This window comes from Lissotriton helveticus, chromosome 4_1 (genome assembly GCF_964261635.1).
Source record: "Lissotriton helveticus chromosome 4_1, aLisHel1.1, whole genome shotgun sequence".
Taxonomy (NCBI): domain Eukaryota; kingdom Metazoa; phylum Chordata; class Amphibia; order Caudata; family Salamandridae; genus Lissotriton; species Lissotriton helveticus.
The window spans coordinates 100,954,948-100,976,877 of NC_136063.1; the positions used below are offsets into that span (position 1 = coordinate 100,954,948).

At 49.4% G+C, this 21,930-nt stretch overlaps 1 protein-coding gene across 5 annotated transcripts in view; it reads right to left on the bottom strand.

Moving 5' to 3' along the window:
• MROH1 (maestro heat like repeat family member 1) overlaps positions 1 to 21,930 on the bottom strand; it is a 2,054,050-nt gene that overhangs the window by 900,862 nt on the left and 1,131,258 nt on the right. For all 5 annotated transcript variants that reach the window (XM_078686516.1, XM_078686513.1, XM_078686514.1 and 2 more), the window contains one exon: positions 2,186 to 2,308. In XM_078686516.1, the coding sequence (XP_078542642.1) occupies positions 2,186 to 2,308 (123 nt within the window). The remainder of the gene's footprint in view (positions 1 to 2,185; positions 2,309 to 21,930) is intronic.

Below are 21,930 nucleotides of genomic sequence, written 5' to 3' on the forward strand. Positions count from 1 at the left end.
GTTGGGAGAGGAAATTGGGGTTGCCTGGAGCCGGGTGGTGGCTTAGGGCGATCCTCCTATCCATGGGAGCCCCCGTGTTGGGCCTGGACCACGTGCCCCAAAGGATGTCGGTGAGTGCCTCCTTAAGCAGCAGCAGGGGATCAGAAGAGCTCGCCGCCAGTTGAAGCACCTGAGTCAGGAGGGTAGTCCTGACCGCCACCGTAGTAAACTCGAGGTTGAGTGCCTTGGCCGCCCTACGCAACACCACAGGGTATGACGCTCCCTCCGCCATAAGCACGGTAGGAGGAGACAGCATGCCCAGGTTGGGTGAAGTGTTAAGACCACTGGCATCCCCCAGTTCCTCTCTCCAGTCTTGCTCAGTATCTAACTGGTCAGTTAAAGGGTCACCTGAGCCCTCCCAGTCCTCCTCATCCTCCCCTGGCTGCCAATCAGGCTGAAAATGGCCAGGTGGAACACAGGGACAAAAGTACCCTTCGGCGCCCGATCCGGTCTGGCTCTGTGTCCACGTCGGGATGGGGGCCGGGGTAGACGCCGGCCGGGGAGCCGACCGGCACCGAACGCGGTAGTGGTGCAGGAGGAAATGGCGCCAGCGGAGGTGTTATGAGGTCAACCGGTGTCGATCAGGATCCAGGCCTGGATCCAAGGGAGGCAGGAGCCGCCAAAGGCGAAGACCTAGGACCCCAACCGAGTTGTGGGGCACGAAGGCGCGCCAGTGGCACGCATTGCCTCGTAGAACGTATGAAGCTGGGCAGAAGTCGCTCCGGGTCCTGGAAAGGGAGGGAAGCTCAAAGTCGACCCGTCGAGCTCCGCGGGAGGGGCACCACCCGCGGGCCTTGTCGGATCGGCCAATCGACGAGAAGTCAAAGAGCGACGATGCTTCTTCGACTTCTTATGCTTCGACTTACCCGACCCAGAGTGTGAAGACTTCGATGATTTGTCGGAATGGCAATGGCTCCACGACCGGTCCCTCAACCGGGACCTCGAATGGCACGGAGCCGACTGTCGGCGTTCACGCCACTTTCGGGATCACTTCCGCAAAGCCTTCGGTGTTAACAACTGACAGTCGGAGCATGACTTGGGGTCATGGTCACGCTCCAGACAAAAGAGGCACACGCGGTGCGAATCAGTCACCGACATCAGCCGGTTACAGGAACCGCTGACGAAAAAAAATGCCGGATCCAGTCTGACGCCTGGGGGTAATTCTAAGGTATGGAATCTAAAACGAACGTGTTTCTTTCAGACACACACTTTTAATTTAATCCAATGACAACATTAAGTAGTTTCCCCTTGAATTCCTCATCTTTATATGATAGTTTTTCATGAAATACAAGGCTTATGTTCTCTTAATTGTACTCTTGAATGTCTTCATAAGGAAATTGCACTTTAATACAAAGGCTATATGGATTGATAGTTTCAGTAAAACATTATGTGACACATGCTTAATAGTATAATTTTACTTGGGATTTAATTTTACATTACTAGTAATAAAGACTCCCACAAGAAGTCATCCTTACTAGTTAATTGGTTATGGCAAGAAACACAAGATGATGCACGATTCTTGATGATCGACTTATTATGCAACTATTAGTAAGACTGCACTGAAGATGTTACAACATAAGTAGAATTAAAGGAAAGATGATTTTATGTCATGATTTGGCAGACTAGCCACAGTAAAGAAAATGTCAAGACATAATAAATAGAATAACAGAGAAGAAATACTGAACTTAGGAAAGAATGTGTCTTAATAACTCTTAATGTGGGTGATATCTGGATCTGTAAGCTACTTAGTTTTCATCAAAAGTGTTAAAAAACAAAAGGATACACAACCATACATCTAGAAAACAATGGAGAACAATGTACAAAACAACACTAGCAAAAATGCAGACTAGAAAATTGCAGTGAGTGATCTTTGCAGCAAAGCAGAAAAGGGACATGCGTAGTAGAAGACCCAATGATCCCCCACTCATCATGTCCTGAGATAAAAGACAGCACAGGAACAGTACACAACAGCAGCTCTTTTAAATAAATAATGATCATTGTCTACTAGCAAAGGGTCAGACTATAAATGAAGTACTTCATGAAGGAGGTTAAAGTCTCATAATGGCAAATGCTAGAAGACATCATTTGGTGTTACACACTGTTCATTGTTTTACAACACATTCCTAAGTATTGCTTCTTCACTCACCATCATTAGAGTTATCAGTTCTGCTTTACGCGAGAAGTTGAAAAAACTGGACTGCGTGCTATTACAGACGGCCATTGCGATCATACAAATGCTCCGAATAAGGCACAATTTCAAAGTCAGATCCTAAATCCAGGTATATAAAAGTAAATAAGAACATCTACATTTAAAAAGAAACTCATCAAAAGAGCAAACACACAGTAACATTTCCATGATCAAATGCATCAAAGATGTTCCGCAAAAAGAGGAGTTGATTACTAGCTCAGCATTGTAGTGCTCTTTACTGAATTCATAAATGTAACTGTCTCGTACGCCGGACCCCAGAACACTTTAAGATCCTTATGAAATAATAATAAATGATAAAACAAAACCTAGACATGTAAACTCATAACCATGCACTTCAACCTGCGTTTTCCAATTTCAGATGTTTTCTACTTTTATAATAAGGTACAGTCAAAGAAATTAATACAGAAAACAACCTCGCAGGATAGTTATCACATTGCTGCCTAGAGACCATAAGAGGTATACTTTAGTATCAATATACCAATATTACATTAACTACTGGTGGTTGCTATTAGGTAACTATAGTTCGGATGTAGTTTCCATAGGAGCTGTTTATGATTTGCCAATAACTTTAGCGTCATTTGTTGAATCCTCGTGAGATTTTCAAAGCTGGTTTGCCACTCACTTGAGGTACTGTCTTGAAAACTTCGTGGTGATTTGCCAAGCGGTTGCCAAGATATATGGGGTGGTGCCCCAAAACCCGTTTTCCCCAACTTAATTCCCACAGGAACTTTAGATACGGCTACAGCCCGAACTGCTGAGCGGAATTTCACCACATGTGGCAGAAAGGTAGCTGTTGGTCCAGAAAGCGACCTTTTGTAAAATGGTGTAAATCCGTTTAGTAGTTGAGGAGTAATTTAAAGAAATTTCCAATTGTATATCTGGGGACGTGGAGAATTGGCAACCCCTCCCGATCCCGTGCGGAGATCTAATTGGAAGCCAATACTTCAAATCAGGAAGTGATGGCAGCCATCTTGGGACTCTGCTTGAGCAGAGTCCAAGGCAAAACATTAAAAAAAAAAAAAAAAATAGAGGGGCAGAGTAGTAATACCCTGACCCCCTAGGCCTCTTGGAGGAGTTCCCATAGTAATGCAGGAGGGCTCAAAAAGCATTTTGTTTTTGAATCCCACAGAATCGTTTTTAAACTGAGAGCGGATGGGCCTCACAGATCTCCCACTTAGCCCCATCCACCTCCCCGGGGCTTTACTTTGAATTAAAGTACAGGATACGAGGAGCCGGCAGGGACCGTGGGGGGTTTGGGGCTGTCCTCGGATCCCTATCCCTGGTGATTGGCTATACTGGGTGGGACCAGGGCACCCACAATAGAGGCCAGGTTTCGGAGATGGAGTACCCGGGGCCGAAATAAATGCCAGACTGGCAAATTGCCTGAGGCTCTGCTACTTTTCTCCAACACTCTGCATAAACGCCACCTGGCACACTGCTGGTTCGGGGATGAGGTCCCCTTGGTTGCAGAGGATCCATGTGGGTCAACAAGCCCTCCTGTTACCTCCAGTAAGTCCCACACAGCAGGATTGCTGAGAGGTCTTCAGAAGCCATGCCCCCTTTCTCCACCACTCTGCAAACACGATTACTAATTAAAAACCCCACAGACATTCACTTAAAAAACACAGAAGGTTACAGGGACGTTATTGTTAGGCTCAGAATTTACTTGCACAAAACCTATGAAATTCAAAAGGTATAAGTACCTGAGCTATAACTTACACCCCCCACAATGAACTGATTATAACTTCACCTATTACTTCACTCATTGCATGGTCAGTGAGATCACTGATGACATAATTAATGATATATATATATATATATATATATTATATATATATATATATATATATATATATATATATATATATATACAAACACATATATATATATATATATACAAACACATATATATATATATATATATATATATATATATACACACACACATATATATATATATATATTTGTATATTTAAAAAAATACAAAGGTTAAAGGGACTGACTAATTAACACCACAACACGGATAAAAAAACTAAAAAACACTGAAATTCACCAGTTACAGTTTACTGATCTAACAATAACATGTGCCTCCCCCACATACTGCCTATGTCCTCACTCAAGACATGTTAAATTACATCATTGATGACACCTCAAATGGCATCACTGATCACACCGGTGATATACAGTATACGCTTACTATGTGTACACGTGTGGGCCCATAGCATAGAAATAGCGTAAGCCCCAAGACAAGTGTGATTGTGCATGTTGAAAGTCATATGGCATACAATTCATGAATGACTAAAGTTTGGGGTATAAGTATTAATATAGCCTTATAGCCCACCGTAGAGGGCTATACTGGCTATTAACGGTCCTCTCCAGCGTTAAAGGCCCCGAGCCGAAGGCGAGGGCCTTTAACAAGGGAAAGGGACTTTAATAGACGTATAGCCCAACTACGAAATGAAATGAAATGAAAAAGGAACTTAATTAAGCGCACTGTGGCCTAGCGGCTTCCTGGCGCTGGGAGAGGAAAGGGGGGAGGGGGAGGAGGAAAAGAGGGTAGGGAGGGGGGGGAAACGGATTCAGCACTGTAAGGCTATTAGAACATTCTGCCACTAGAGGGCAGAATGTTCTAACAAAAAAGAACAAAGCCTTATGGGAGCGTGAGGGGATTGGAATGCCCTCAGGGTCCCTGAAGCCTTTGTTCACAGCCAGAGCTGTGAACAAAGAAACATTGGAATGTTGGTGCTCCAGGCTTATACCAGCCATTATAAGCCCTGAGCACTCCATTGTTTTCAATGGAGCTCCCAACATTCCAATGTTCTAATCAATGTTAAACAAGGTAAAGGCTAAACACCTTGTGTGTGTTGCAGAGGTATATTAGAAAGTAGGTTAAGGCTTAAAGCCAAAACCTGTTGCAAAACATCTGGGAAAAATAAAGCTTCTGCTGACAACAGATATGTGTCCATGTTAAGTAATGGCAATACCGTGCTGAAGAATAACTATGTGGAGAAGATGTTTATAAGTTATGGATGCTCATTTCCATAACTTCACTGATGATTTGGAAGCACTGCAAAAATGTTAAAAAATGTGGTGTTCTAAGCATGACTAAGGTCATATGCTATTGTGCCCATCTCAGGAACGTGTGTAGTCTATTTTACTAAACTATGGACTGTTGCCTATAGGGTCAGACAGAAGGTGTCCTTCTAGTGGCAAACTTATACCGGTCAACCTCTTGACTTAAACTTTTGGGTCATAACAAGTCTTTAATCCCTTCAATGTGCATAACAGAATAAGGGGCAAAAAAACACTACATACCAGGGAAAGTTTCTGTATGTGGGTGAGAACTGAAGTTCAGCTGACGGTCTGCATTTACTGGTGTTTGGCTGGCTATGTGTGTACTGGTATTATGCTGGTAGTGTGTGTGGACTTGTGCTTGGCTTCGCGGTGAGTGGACTGGTGTTTGGCTGGCATTGTGGGTTGGATGGTGCATGGCTGGTGGAGTGCGTGGATGGCACTTGGCTGACTGTGTGGGCAGACTGTTGCTTGGCTGGCACTGTGGCTAGTGTGGATCTCCCAGCATTTTCTAATCCAGAATACACTGCAAATCTCAAATTTAGCTAAAACATATTGGATGGGAAAGTTGAAGGATCACAACACTGGAACAAATTTCCTACCACCCAGCACTGTCTTCGATCACCTGATAATAATGATACCTCACTTGTGTAGGTGCCCAAAGCAGAGTCTGCCTAAAAACGTATAAAAGCAACTGCCCCTATGGAAACACTTCAGTTCCCATTCAGTTTTTCATTTCATTTTATACGTTATTACGCTGACTCTTATGCATTTGCTATTATTCAACAGTCTGCATCGGCAATCTCATAATGGTAAAGTGATACATTCCAGTAGAATCTAATACATCACTTGCCCCACGATTAGTTGCCATTACGCTGTACATAAGCAACGTTTAAAATATAACATCATTATTTTGTGTTTTCGTTATTATTCTATGCTCGCTCTTGAGAACCCAGCAAACTTCACTATCGGGTGACTTGCACTATCGCTGGAACCAAACTTGCCTAATTAGCGCTCTATTCCTTTACAAATCTCCCGGAGACTGCAACAAACTTATCTAGTCCAGCACCTCATACCAGCATAATTCTACAAGTAAATTAAAAAAAAGCCTGCCAGGCACAAATTGAAAGTAAAAAATACCAATCCTTTCAGGGAAGCCAGTACATCTAGTCCAGCACCCAAACAATCAATGAGGTGGAAACCTTAATTGCACTCAAAGAATTAGAGTGGGATGGTAGGAGTCAGAACTATTGATGCTCAATCATTGGGTTTCAGAGTTGATTTGAGTTGTTCTAACAAGTTTAAACCAAAGGCACAAGTAACTACTTGTGTAACGATATATCTGTAAGAGACATTAGTTAGTATTAGATTCCTTACCTTAGAATATCCCCAGGCGTCAGACTGGATCCGGAAACTTTTGCGTAGCAGTACCCTTGCGCGTCGGTAGGCATCGTCTGCGGCTCCGCGTCCGTCGTCGGCGTCGTGGGCGCCGTGATGACGTCGTCGGAGTACTTAGACGCCGCCTCCGCGTGCTGACGTCAGTTCTTAGACACAGCTTTTCCGCGCCAGAAACGCAGAGCCATGTTAAAAACCAACACTGGTGCCATTGAAACTAGGGCCCTGAAAGGGGATAACCCTAACCCTAGATATTGGTTCGCAGAACGGGGAGGATGGGTGGGTCGGTAAGGAATCTAATACTAACTAATGTCTCTTACAGATATATCGTTACACAAGTAGTAACTTGTGCATCTGAAAGAGACACGTTAGTATTAGATTCCTTACCTTAGAATAGATACCACAACAATACCAACCCCGGTGGTGGGTCTGCGAACCAATAATCACACCAGAAAGTCCTGGAGGACGGAACGGCCAAAGAAGCCATCCCTCCGGACTTGGCTGTCCAGTCAGTAGTGTCTTGCAAACGTGTGCAGCGATGCCCACGTAGCTGCCTGACAGGTGTCTTGTAAGGGCACACCCCTGCCTAGGGCAGTGGTAGTTGCCGTGGTTCGGGTAGAATGAGCCCGCAATCCAGCAGGGGGCTCCTTCCTAGCCAAGGAGTAGCATGCCTGGATACACAAGATGATCCACCGGGAGATGGTCTTCTTGTGCACCGCTTTCCCCTTCTTAGCCCCCACGTAACCAACAAAGAGTTGGTCATCCACCCGGAACTGGCGTGTGCGATCCAAATAAAACGAGAGCGGACGTTTTGGGTCTAGACGGTGGAGCCGCTCTTCCTCTTTAGAGGGATGTGGTGGCGGAAAGAAGGTAGGTAAGGTGATAGACTGCCCGATGTGGAAGGCCGTGACAACCTTGGGCAGGAAAGAAGGCTTAGTACGCAGCACCACTCTGTCCGGATGGACAGAAAGGAAAGGTGGAGTACAAGAAAGGGCCTGGAGCTCACTCACTCTCCTGGCAGAGGTGATGGCAACCAGGAAAGCAGTCTTCAAAGTCAGAAGGCAAAGATGACACTTGTGAAGTGGCTCAAAGGGAGCGCACAATCAGAAACGTAAGAACCAGGTTCAAGTCCCACTGAGGCATCACAAACGGAACAGGAGGAAACATGTGTGTGATGCCCTTAAGAAATCTATTTACAATAGGGGACTTGAACAAAGAAGATTGATCAGGCAGCCTTAGAAAGGCTGAAAGGGCAGAAAGGTAGCCCTTGATAGTGCCCAGAGCAGAGCCCTGCTGGGCAACAGAAAGAAGGAAGAGAAGAACCTCTGAAAGAGGGGCAGCAAGAAGATCCACAGCCTTTGCTGTGCACCATGCCACAAATCTGTTCCACCTGCAGGCATATGACCGACTTTGTGGAGGGCCGCCTGGCTGCCAGAATGACGTTACAGACTTCAGGAGGCAAGTCAAATGGCCTCAACTGTTGCAGCTCAATCTCCAAGCATGGAGGTGGAGACTGGACAGGTTCGGGTGGAGGACCGTCCCCTGCTGCTGCGACAGAAGGTCCTCCTGAAGAGGCAGACGAACCGGGGGATCGACTGACATACTGAGTAGCTCTGGATACCAGTATCTTCTCGCCCAGTCCGGAGCCACAAGAATGACTTGGGCCTGGTCGCGCTGGATCTTCTTCAGCACTCTGGGCAGAAGTGGTATAGGCGGAAAGGCGTACAACAGACCGCAACTCCACTCGCGACGAAAAGTGTCTCTGAGCGAGTGCCGCCTTGGAAATTCCAACGCGCAGAACTGATGACATTGCGCGTTCTCTTCGGTGGCGAATAGATCTAACCAAGGCTCTCCCCATTGCTGAAAGAGGCCTTGCGCCACGTCCGAGTTCAGACGCCATTTGTGATCCATCATGCACCGACGGCTGAGCTCGTCCGCCCTGGCGTTCAGAGAACCTGCTAGGTGTTGAGCCACCAAGGCCACGCGAAGAGCCTCCTGGCCACCCCACCCTGTTTGTTGCAGTACCACATGGCGGTGGTGTTGTCCGTGAACACCTGCACTACACTCCCCCGGACAGAGGGGAGGAATGCGTTCAGTGCTAGACGAATCGCCCGTAGCTCCAACAGGTTGATGTGGAGCCAGGAACCGCCGGAGACCAGAGTCCTCTGATCTCCGCCTCTCCCATGTGGCCTCCCCAGCCCTGGAGGGACGCGTCCGTCACAACTACGTGCTCCGGTTGGGGAAGGGAGAGGGATCTGCCGCTGACCCAATCGCGGTCTGTGAGCCACTACTGCAGCTGTCTCACAGTGCCCTCCGAGATCAGGACGTGGTCGGACAGGTTGCCCTGATGCTGGGCCCACTGAAACGTCCCACTGCAGAGCCCGCATCCGCCACCCGGCGTGATGCACCAGAAGGATGCAGGATGCCATCAGCCCCAGAAGCCGCAGCGTCAACCTGACCGAGACCCGGGATAACGGCCGAAAGATGGGAATCAGAGCCTGAATATCCCGGACCCGCTGTTCGGGTGGATAAACCCGAAACTGCGCCAAGTCTAGAACCGCTCCGATGAAGAGGAGCTTCTGAGAGGGGCACAGGTGTGACTTTGGCACATTGATGGAGAACCCCAGCTGGTGCAGGAGATCTGCCGTAGTCTGGAGGTGGCTGACGACTGTCTGGGGAGAGCCCGCCTTCAACAACCAGTCGTCGAGGTAGGGGAAGACTGAAACCCCTAACCTGCGCAGATGAGCTGCGACCACCGCCATTACCTTCGTGAACACCCGTGGGGCGCTGGTAAGGACGAAGGGGAGCACGGTAAACTGAAAGTGCTCGTGGCCAACCGTGAACCGCAGGTAGCGCCGGTGGGCCGGCAGGACGGGGATGTGGAAATAAGCGTCCTTCAAGTCCAACGCTACCATCCAGTCTCCTGGGTCCAGGGCAGCTAAGACCTGAGCCAGTGTCAGCACTTTGAACTTCTCCTTCCGGAGGAAGCCGTTGACGTTCCGTAGATCCAAGATACGGCATAGGCCCCCTTTTCCCTTCTTGGGTACCAGAAAGTAATGGGAGTAGCAACCACACCCTACTTCTGGCCCAGGAACGCGCTCGATGGCCCCCTTGGCCAAGAGGGCCGTATCTTCCTCCTGCAGAAGTCGCAAATGATCCCCCGATACACGGTGGTTCTGCGGTGGCATGGCTGGAGGAGTCGCCTCGAAGGGGAGGGAGTAGCCCCTTCGGACGATTTGCAGCACCCACCTGTCCGAAGTGACAGTGCGCCAGTGGAGGTGGTGATGGCGAACCCTGCCCCCCACTGGCGTCACATGGGCCTGAAAGCACGGTCTAGGAGGGTTTTGAGGCAGATGCTGCGGGGGAAGGTGTGGACTGACGTCGCCGTTGACCCCTACCGCCCGGACGGCGGTTCCCACGGCCGCCACCGCGTTGGGTATGTTTATGTTTTTGCAATTTTTATTGCGCGCAAATACCCGAGGGTGTCTCGGCGCAGATCTGACTCCTGAGATGAAGCAACCTTAAAATTATTGGTCAAATAAACAAGTTTTCAGGAGTTTTCGAAAAATGGTGAGGGTTGGACTGGTTTTAATGGGCAGAGGAAGGGAGTTCCACAGCTTGGGGGTGGCTACTAGAAAACGCCCGTCTCCCCAGCTGGCAGTCCTGGTACGCGGGACAGCAAGAAGATGGGTGCTAGCAGAACGAAGATGTCTTTGTGGGGCATAAATTCGAAAGGCATCTTTGAGGAACCTTGGTCCGAGTCATGAATAGCTTTGTAAGCAATGCAAAGAGCTTTAAATTTTATGCGATTCTTAACTCTTAGCCAATGCAGATGGCGTATGGCCATGGTGGTTGAGCGACGACTGGGGATATTAAGCAGGATTCTGGCCGCTGCATTTTGCACGGACTGCATTTTAGCTAGAATCTGTTCCTGTGTGCCAAGAAAAAGGGCATTGCCATAGTCCAATTTTGAGAAGACAAGGGTGGTAATCAAAGTTTTCCCAGCTCCTGCCGGGAGGTACGGCAGCAGTTTTCTAATTTTTCTTAGCATGAAAAATGATGAAGAGACCACCTTGTTCACGTGGTGTTTGAACAGCAGCTTATCATCGAACACAACGCCAAGGTTTCTGACCTTGGCAACCGGGGTCGGGGGTGGACCCATTTCACTGGGCCACCAGCTGGAAGACCATTCTGGTGCAAGGTTGCCAAAGGTCATAACCTCGGTCTTGTCCGAGTTTAGCTTCAAGCAATTACTAGACATCCATGAACTGATGGTCCTCATTCCTTCCTGAAATCTTGCAGCCACAGCTGGCCCGTCTTTGTGTATTGCCAACACCAATTGGGTATCATCCGCATAGGTGGTTAAGCGGAGACCCTGAGCTTTAATGACTCTCGCCAAATCTGCCACATATATATTAAATAAAGTGGGACTTAGTGCAGAGCCCTGCGGCACCCCACACGGTAGGGTAAATGTTGGCGAGTAGAAGGAGCCTAGTTTTACTGCCTGGGTACGATTAGCCAAAAAGGAGGCAATGAGGTCCCTGGCATGATGGGTCACTCCCAGGGAGGTGACACGGTCGATCAGGATGGAATGATCGACCGTGTCAAAGGCGGCAGAGAGATCTAGAAGAACCAGGATCGCTGCCCCGCCCTGGTCCAGTATGGTCCTGATCTCATCTGAGGCCTTTATCAAAGCCGTCTCAGTCCCATGGCCCTTCCTGAAACCAAACTGGGTGTCATCTAGGAGCTTATGGTGATCGATGAAATTCGCCAGTTGTTTATTCATGATGGATTCGAATATTTTGTGCGGGAAGGGGAGGCAAGCAATCAGTCTGTAGTTGACTGAATCAGAGGGGTCCAGAGAGGGTTTCTTTAACAAGGGCTTGATGATCGCAGTTTTCCAGATTTCAGGGTATATACCTGTTTGGAAGATGGAATTGCACAGGTCTGTAAGAGGGGAAGTTATAACCTCTTTTAAGGCACACAGGATAGAAGGGGGACATGGATCTAGAGGAGACCCTGATTTAATAGAATTGATTAGGATAGTAATCTGATCTGCCGTTGTCGGAAGGAAACTAAAAAAGAAAGGAGTGAGGGGGAGGGGCTGAGAGAAAGGTTCAACATGATCGGAACTCGTTGCAGGGGAGAAAGATGAGTAGATGTTCGTAACCTTGGTAAGGAAGAAGTTAGCCAGCGTATTACAAAGGTCTTGAGATGGTTCATTTAAAAGGCCTACTGGGGGATTGGAGAGAGTTTCAACGATTTGAAAAAGCCTTCTAGACGAATTCTGAGCAGATTCAATCTGATCACAAAAGAAAGCGCTCTTGTGGCTGACGATTGCTTTTTTGTATAGTGCAAGCGCATCTTTATAAGTTTGTTTATCTGCGATGCTGTAATGTTTGCGCCATCGCCTTTCCAAGTTTCTACAGTATTGGCGTTGTAGCCGAAGATCCTCAGTGAACCATTGGGCAGATGGCTTAGCCTGGTTGGAGTTGAAGGATTTAACCGGGGCTTCTTTATTGATGGCGTCCAGAATCCAGTCCTGATATCTACTAGACAACAGGATAGGATTTAGTGATGGCTCATAAGAGGAATCAGCCAGGGTTTTGGCCAAGAGCGGAAGGTCTACATTTTTCCAGGCTCTCATAGTAATGGGGGTGCGAGAAGTATGTTGTGGGGGGTTAGGATTGTGGGCCAAAATGGTAAAGATAATTGCCGAATGGTCTGACCAGACTACCGGGAGAACTGTGATCAGTGCGATAGTAGGGTTATTGGTGAAGAGGCCATCAAGTATGTGTCCTGCCTGATGAGTAGGAGTTGCAACCAGCTGCTGTAGACCTACAGAGTGTAAATCAGTGATCAATTGGGCCGTATCTTTATCCCCTAGGACTTCCAGATGGAAGTTGAAATCCCCCAACATGGTGTAGTCCGGATAGCTCAAGGAGAATTCCGTAAGATCACCAAGGGTCGACAAGAAACCGCTGTGTGGACCGGGGGGAGGGGGGGGGCGATAAATGAGATTCCCTTGAAGACTTGTTTGTGATTCAGTCTGATGGAAAAAGTACATGCTTCACAGTTGGTTTTGGGAATAATTTCGATTTTAGTTTGGAAGGTCATTCTATAAATAATGGCTAATCCGCCGCCTCTTCCCGTGGTTCTGTCCTGTCTTACCACGCAATAACCTTCAGGAGTGGCTGCACAGAAATCCGGGCCAGAAGCCTCGTCACCCCACGTTTCAGTTATAAATAGAATGTCCAGCTCCTGACTCCCGATCAAGTCTCTAATGTCTAGGCTATGTTTCGGGAGAGAGCGGGCATTAAGAAGGGCCAAGCGATAGTTAAGCTTGGGTCTGGGACAGATGTTAAGGGTAGACGGGGTAGGGCGGGGTAGAGTGTATTTACATCCAGAACATGAAACCGGGACAGACATGAGGCAGCTAGGGGGTGACAGAGTCTGACAGCACGAGTTAGTAATAGGGATGTTTAGTGCTCGTAGCTGAGATGCCGAGTATCGGGTGAAGATGGTGTGGGTATGAATAGGATCAGGGTGCGTGGCCCTGGTCCCGGTCCGGGCCCAGACGGGCTTGCCTCTAGCGCGCCTCCGGCGCGCAATTGGTGCGTCCGCTGCGCCCGCCCGCTGCGCGGGCGAGGAGGGTATAAATTTTGTCGTGTTCTGGCCCCCAATCGGCCGAACACTAGAGCGCTGTCGTCGCCCACACCTAAGATGGCGGCCGCAATGATTTGAAAAGGGGAACGAGGATTAAAGGTTGTAGAAGCCCTAAATCGGCTCCTCACACAGCCTAATGTTCCCTGCAAATAGCGCCCAGCAGGAGGGGAAAGTGGCGTGGAGAAGTAAGCAGAATTTTAAAAATTTTCGAGTGATCGATTTAAAAAAAAAAAAAATGTGACAGTTTTAAAAATTATTCAAGCTAGTAATCAGCAGTAATGAATTTCTAGTGCCCTGCTCCCGGCTTCCGCCTCAGGAGTCTCGATATTAGGTGGAAAGAGGGAAGGCAGAGGCTCTTTTATGGTGTTCTGGCCCCCAATCGGCCGAACACTAGAGCGCTGTCGTCGCCCACACCTAAGATGGCGGCCGCAATGATTCGAAAAGGGGAACGAGGATTAAAGGTTGTGGAAGCCCTAAATCGGCTCCTCACACAGCCTAATGTTCCCTGCAAATAGTGCGCAGCAGGAGGGGAAAGCGGCGTGGAGAAGTAAGCAGAATTTTAAAATTTTTCGAGTGATCGATTTCTAAAATAAAAATGTGACAGTTTTAAAAATTACACAAGCTAGTAATCAGCAGTAATGAATTTCTAGTGCCCTGCTCCCGGCTTCCGCCTCAGGAGTCTCGGAGCGTGGCTAGCGGCACGTGTGGGTACACCCCTTCCGTGGCCACAAAAGGAGTGAAAAGCAGCCGATTGCTGGCGCGGGGCCGAGAGGCCCAAGGACTTGGCCGTAGCCATGGAGTCCTTAAAGCGCTCGAGCGCATGGTCTGCTTTGTCGCCAAAGAGGCGACGGCCATCGAACGGCATGTCCATGAGTGTGTTCTGGACATCTGCCGAAAAGTTGGCGGACCTCAGCCAGGCGTGGCGTCTGACCGCCACCGTCGTTGCCATCGCTCTACCTAGCGAGTCGGTGGTATCCAGCCCACACCGGATGGAATATTTGGCTGCATCCCGGCCCTCCACAAGGGCTTGGCCGAGTTTGGCCCGTACCTTTAACGGACACTCTGGCAGCACTTCCGCGACCGTATCCCACAGAGAGTGGGTGTAACGGCCCAAGAGGCATGCGGTGTTGGAAGACCGCAGACCCAGACTAAGGGATGAGAAGATCTTTTTACCATACTGCTCATACCTCTTGGATTCCCTGTCCGGCGGGGCCGACGGGAAAGCGGTCTGGGAATTGGAGGCCTGGATGACCAGGCTCTCGGGGGTGGGGTGGGTGGACAGGAAACATGGGTCGCCCGGGGCTGGGCGGTGGCGTCTGGCCACGTTCCTATCTACGGGCGAACCCGTAGCGGGCTTGGACCAAGTGCCCAGAAGAACGTCGGTCAAGGCCTCATTAAAGGGCAGCAGAGGCTCGGCCGAGCTTGACTGCGGTTTAAGGACCTCAGTGAGGAGATTAGTCCTCACGGCCGTGACGGGGAGCTCAAGGCCCAAGGCCTTGGCAGCCCTCATCAGCACCACACTGTAGGTTGCCCCCTCCTCCGAAGCCACGGTAGGAGGGGAGACAAAACCAGTGTCTGGAGAGGTGTCCAGGCCACTGGCCTCCCCAAGGTCTCCTGTCCAGTCCTCATGAGACTGACACTCTCTGGTCAGAGGGTCCTCAGACCCCTCCCAGTCCTCTTCATCACCCATCTCCTGAAACTCAGGGTTCTCAACTAATGGGGCCTGTTCATAGAAGTGACACTCTCCAAACGACGTCTGGAGCGGCGCCCATCGGGGCCGTCCCGGCGCCTGAACAGGAACGAAGGTGGAACCGAGGACGGCGCCGGAGGCGACACCCGAGGGTCCGACGCCGGGGAGGTCGTAAGGTCCACCGGCGACGAACCAGATCCCGAAGGAGGTCCAGCGGCGTCCTGCGGCGCCGGGCCCGAAGGCGCCGGAACAACTGAACCCCTCGGCGCCGGGCCCGAAGGCGCCGGCGGGATAACGGGAACCTGCGGCGCCGGGCCTGAAGGCATCGGCGGCGTCGGGGCCGCAGCACCCGACGGCGTCGGGGGCGAACCCCCCGACCCGCTAGGGGTCCCAGACGGGTTCGCTGGGCCTGAAGGCGCCGCGGAGCCCGTCGGAGGAGAGAGGGACCTCATGGCCATGAGGAAGCGCTCGATCTCCTCATGCGACGCGTTCAGCCCAGGGACCGGAGGGTGTGGAGCTGCACGCGGCGTCCGCGACTCCGTCGGAGCCGGGTGGGTGGTGTCACCCGAACCCCCGGCCGCATCGCGCGAGCGTCGGAGGGAGTCCGAAGAGCGATGACGCCGCTTGGACTTCTTGTGCTTCTTACCTGACGACGACTTCGACCCGGAGGAGTGCGGCCTACTCTCGGAGCTGTGGTGGCTACGAGCCCGCGACCTGTCCCTCGACCTCCCATGGGTCCGAGACCTCTCGCGGCGCGGGACCGACTGCCGGAGTTCGAGTCGCCTGCGGGACCACTCCCGCCTGGCTTTCGAAGAGAGGGCCCGGCAGTCGGAGCAGGCCTTGTCGTCGTGATCGACGCCTAGACAAGTTAAACACAGGTGGTGAGGATCGGTGACCGACATCAGGCGGTCGCAATCCTCGCAGTGCTTAAAGCCGGGCATTCCTACGGCACCGATCGGAGTCGAAAGACTTCGAGAAATTATCAAAATCGATCAAAAAAGTTAGTCAAAAAATGACTAGGGTTACTGCTTTTTCCAGATCTGCGCTTGCTGGCGCGGAAAAAAGAAGAACTGACGTCAGCACGCGGAGGTGGCGTCTAAGTACTCGACGACGTCATCACGGCGCCCACGACGCCGACGACGGACGCGGAGCCGCAGACGACGCCTACCGACGCGCAAGGGTACGGCTACGCAAAAGTTTCCGGATCCAGTCTGACGCCTGGGGATATTCTAAGGTAAGGAATCTAATACTAACGTGTCTCTTTCAGATTCTGTGTTTAATCCTACGTTACCCCCATGTGATATTGATACTTTTGAGACACTGGTTATTAGTGACTTGAAGACTTTGGCTAAAAAGAAAAGATGGGAACAGGATAATCTGACTAAACAACAACGTCTGGCGGTGAGATCGTTACAATCAGATCATAATATTGTCATCCGCCAGTCGGACAAAGGGGGTAACGTTGTTGTTCTCAATGTGGAAGATTACTTACAAGAGGGGCTACAGCAACTTGAGTGTCAGGAATGTTATGAATAAGTCACCAGTAATGATGTGGAAAAATCTAATGCTATGTATTATACGTTGTTAAAAGAGTGGCATTCAGCTGGTATTTTGAAATGGGATGAGTATTCCTTTTTGTTAAACCGTAATCCCAAAGTGGCTATTCTTTACCTTTAACCAAAACTGCATAATGATCCTGCCAATCCCCCAGTGAGGCCCATTGTTTCTTCAAGGAATACGTCTAAATATATTAATTTTTTCGTCCGTCCCTATGTGGAGAGTTTACCATCATACCTCAAGGACAGTAGAGAGTTTTAAAGTAAAATCAAAGATTTTGAATGGCAGGAAGGTTATGTACTCATCACTCTGGATGTCTGCAGCTTGTATAAATCTATCAAACTTGCAGTTGGCATTCAAGCTTGCTGCCGTTAGCACAGTTCTCCCTCCATCTCGTATCTCAAGCATACAGAAATGGTATTACAGATGATGACATTTTGTCTGGAGAATAACTTTTTTGTTTTCAACGAAACCTTCTACAGACAGAAGCAGGGCACGGCCATGGGCACCTGTTTTGCTCCCAGCTTTGCCAACTTAGTTATGGGCTGCTGGGAGCAGCAGGTGTCCAGGTCACAGGAATTATACCACAGTCTTGTAAAAATATGGCTGCGGTATATTGATGACTTGTTCATCATCTGGGAAGGGTCACAAGATCTAGCTAAGGAATTTATATCTATCCTTAATCAAAATGAGGTGAATTTGAAACTTGAAGGCAACATGAGTGTGCAAAGCATTGAATTTTTGGATTTACGTATTGAAGTAGAGGACCACAAACTTGTGTCCAAACTCTATCGTAAGACCATTGCTGGAGTTATAATATGCAATGTTTCATGAATGTCTTCTGTTGTATGACTAACAGTTTTAACCTTTTTTTTCGTTATTCACTTACACTTGAACTTTTATACGTTCTCAGTTTGCATTTGACCTTTGTTTGACCCCTGATTAATTATTTATAGGCCTTCCATTTTCTGCTTTTCTTTGTATAGTTGATGCCTGATTCTGGATAGTGACCCCACTTCTGTAGTCCTAATGAGAAGATGCAGGAAAGGCCCACTGGGGCAATAGTATGTTATCAAATGTGTAAAGGACACTGATTTTTTTCTTTCTTAGAAGACTGAAATTACCCACTTGGGACTGCTATGAAGTTTTGTATGGGGGGATGCCCTGCATGACGATATGCAGGTGACACTAGAGGTGGGGCGAGTTGTGACACATATCAAAGAAAAGGCAGGTACAGCAAGCGAGATAAATAGCGAGTATGTATTTTATCCACTTGGGAGTTCGAGACTTATGAAATGCAGACTGCCTGGCAGGCTTTTTTTAAATTTACTTGTAGAATTATGCTGCCATGAGGAGCTGCAATAGATATGTTTGTTGCAGTCTCCGGGAGTTTTGTTAAGGAATAGAGCGCTAATTAGGCAAGTTTTGTTCCAGCGATAGCGCAAAGCACCCGATAGTGAAGTTTACTGGGTTCTCAAGAGAGAGCAAATAATAACGAAAACACAAAATAATGATGTGATGTTTGAAACTTTGCTTATGTACAGCGTAATGGCAGCTAATCACGGGGCATGTGATGTATTAGATTCTACTGGAATGTATCACTTTGATTGATTGATTGATTGTGGGTTTCTAAAGCGCTAGAATCGACTCCCGAAGGAGTATCTCTGCGCTGTAGACCGCTGGGGAACCCGTCCTGGCTTTCCCTGTGAGATGGTCCCTACTGGTTATCTCCAAGGTGAAACCAGGCATCCCCGGCGTATGTGGGGGGCCGTTGTGGAGATGAGGCAAGCTAATGCCCAGAGTTGCCGAGTGTGTTCCCTGGTTAGAGTTGGCACGGAGGCGAGAATTATCGAGTCCGTTTTGACCCTGGTCCACGACCCTGCCGCGTCGGGAATTGAACCCTGGTCCCGGGCCGTTCTCTGCTTACGGGTCTGCCGCCTCTAACCAGTGAGCCACACCACTCCACTCCACTCCAGTCAGTAGTGCAGCCCCCTTTAGCAGGATAAAGGTAGGAGCTGGTCACATTCCAAATTAGATTAATCCTGAACTACTCTACAAGAAGAAACTCTGGACTTCGACGTTCTGCTCCACAGAAAACTGAAGAAATCTCCCTTGTGGGCAAGGAGTGTCCACCCTGCACAAGCAGGCAACATCAAGCGTCCAGCGGCTTCCCTTTGTCGTCTTCCCTCGAGGATCCAGACTTCAGAGCCCGACGAGACCCGGATTCCCAGACCTCTCCGGCCTCAACTCACATCTGCAGCAAAGCTGAGGCCCGTGGGTGCGACGAGACACGTGGGACCGGCCATCTTTGAAGAAACTGCACTTCGCTTCCAGCACGACTCCCGAGGTAAACTCGACCAAGTGCTTTGGGGACTGAGAAGCCCCAACCCCGAGCAGCCCCTGCACCGAAGATCAGCCCTCCAGCATCCACGAGATCTGCGTGGGGCCCTTCTGCTTGTTTGCTGCTCGATGCGTTGTCTGGTCACTTGCCGGCTGGCTAGTGGCCTCCTAGACGACGAACCTTTGAATCTTTGCTGCTGGTCTGGTTGCTCCAGACTGGCCCTTGCTCCCTTCCAAAAGAGGGGCACCCCGGACTCTCCTAGTTCGCACCAGACGCTTTCTCCACTCACCGCGTGGGTTGCCTTTGCCAAGGCCTTCTGACGTCGATTCCGGATCCAACACCGCCGACAGCGAGAGCCTGCGTGGGACAGCTCGTGCCTCCATCCTGGTCGTCGAAGACACCTCCTGGTCCACGTGGCTGCAGAGTCAAGCGTACACTCTTCACCTGATCGCGACGACGACATCTGGTTCCTTCCTGGTTCCACTCCAGTCACTGGCTAATCACTGTGAACATTGTCCCCTCTGCTTTCAGGTCTTCTTCTTCACCAATCTACCCTTGGATTGCACCGGACATCTTCCTCCTGGTCGCCTGCAGCATCTTTTCTTTCAGGCTCCATTGACTTCAACGTGAGAACCCGACACACTTTGGCACCTATGCACCCGCGGCCCGTGGGTGAGGTAACGAGAGCATTTCGGTGCTCAAGGGTAGTTTAACTGTCCTAGTGTCCAGTTCCACAGTCGTTTTAGTCCTACCTAGTCTGGATTTTCCGTACTCACCTTTAACTTGAACTGTACTGTCCATAGACGTTGTTACGCATCTCGCGTGTGAGTTCACACTCTGCACACGCGTTCCGTGGGCCTCCTATTACTTACCTAGAGTTAGTGTAGCGTGGTCCCATCGATCCTACAGCCTCTGGACAGCTCTATTCCTTCTATCGACTTTCACATTCCGCTTACTTAGTATATGGTTTGTCGTGCCCCTAGGGCACCATTGTAATTTTGTGCAACTTGTCGTATTTTTCCTAAGAGATTGTCATGTGCTTAGCCCTCTGACCTCAAAGAGTTCAGAGGTGTTTGTTATTAATAAATATATTGTTTATTTTCATAACAACCTGTGTGGTGTCCTTTCATCTGGTATTCAAGGGGTTATATTGTGGTAAAACAGCTGGCTTCACATGCCAAAAGAGTTTAGCCTAAGACTGCTTTGTCCATGCTACCATTAGGATAGCTGGTCTATAAGGTTGACTTACAACCAATCACCATAAGGGTTGTTTGGACTGATACAAGGTGATCACTAGAACTAGTGAGCATCAAATATCAGGCCAACTTCTCACAGTCTTCATCTACAGGGTCTGTGTGTATGTCTACCCCGTGATATTGTGCAGCCCTGTGTATCAATTTGTTAAACCCTATGGTATCTTCCAGTGGGGAAGGCCGTGAGGGGTATATGTCATCCTGAGGGACATTTGAGACATCTGGAGTGGTGTAATCATTCCATGGGTCGGGTGATCCTGCAGGTGTGTCTGGATCAGGCATGTAACCCCCCATATCATCAGAACTATCTTCCCTATGAGAGGATGCTGGGAAATGCTGTGGTATGGGAGTTTGTGGTGATGGCATAGGTGGAGGAGAAGGGGTAGGCGGTCTTAAAGGCGAGGTAGCCGTGTCCTTTTTCTTGGCATGCGGAGCTGGTTTGTCCAGTGGTCGCTTTTTCGAGGCCATAATCAACTGTCCTGTGATTGGGTCTTTAGCCAGAGTCTTTTGAGCAGGGTCTGGATAATATAAGTCTTCTCCCGGAGGCCGATCTGTAGGTTCTGGAGAATGTTTCGGCACCGAAGCGGCTTGCTTTTGTTTTTTGACTATGTCAGGCAGGAGTCTTTCTCGGTTCCGAATGTTTTTTCGGTTCCGGATGTTTTTTGGGGTGGGGTGTTTTTTTTTGATCCGGCTGTATTCTGGAATCCGAAGGTTTATTTGGTTCGGACCTGGGTTTCGGTGCCGAAGGAGTTGTGTGTTTCGGTGCCGATGGTTTGGGCGTCGGCATAGCCGGCGTCAATGTCTTTTTTGGTGCCAGTAAGTTGGCGCCGGCACCATGCGAAGGCTGACTCGAGCCCGAGCCGCCTGAAGGCTTAATTGGCTACTTTGCCGGGCCCGAAGGTGGGGCAGTAGAAGCGGAGTGTCGGTGTGCACCCGAGGGTGTGACCTGGGCTTCTTTGGGGGTGTCGAGGAAGGGTCGGGTCGACGGTCTTACTTACGACCCGCTGCTCTGGAGTGATGTCCTCGACATCCGAATCTTCTTCCTGTTCGGAACTGCTGTCGACGTCTTGTTGTTCTGGGACGTTGACGCTGTAGGAGAGTAGGGTCTGCTTTCCTATGGTCACCCCATTTTTTTGCTACACTAGTTTTCTACTTAATTTGGCTGTGGGCCTGCTAATCAGACCCACCGCCCTGCTGTTCTCTCTCTAAATTCACACCATGTACTTTAGGTACATCACCAATTGGGATTTGGGTCACTCTTATGAGTCCCTGTACAGTGTACCATAGGCACCCAGGGCCTACCAGGGGCTGCAGCATATATTTTGCCACCCCTGGCTGGCCATCCAAACTGACATGACTGGCTGATCACTCAGCTGGGGCAAGGTCGTGTAATCACCCCTTGCTTAGATATAGTATTCCTATGTCTAACCTTATATCTATATAAATAAACCGAAGAGGGGAGGTAGAGTAACACAGAAGGATTCTTACTCCACAAACTTACTCGCATAAACAAAAGGAATCCTACTAAATGTTTCTGGGAAGTGTTCACCACAGTGGTATGGGAGCACTTCGTGTTTTGTAAAATACCCCTCACACACCAAAAGGCCCCTTGGTGTCATGCTTCATCATAGGGGTCTCCGCACCCCTCTAGGGGGATGCGGCATGCTACGACCTACGACTATTCGGGAGCACTTATAGTTTTGACTAT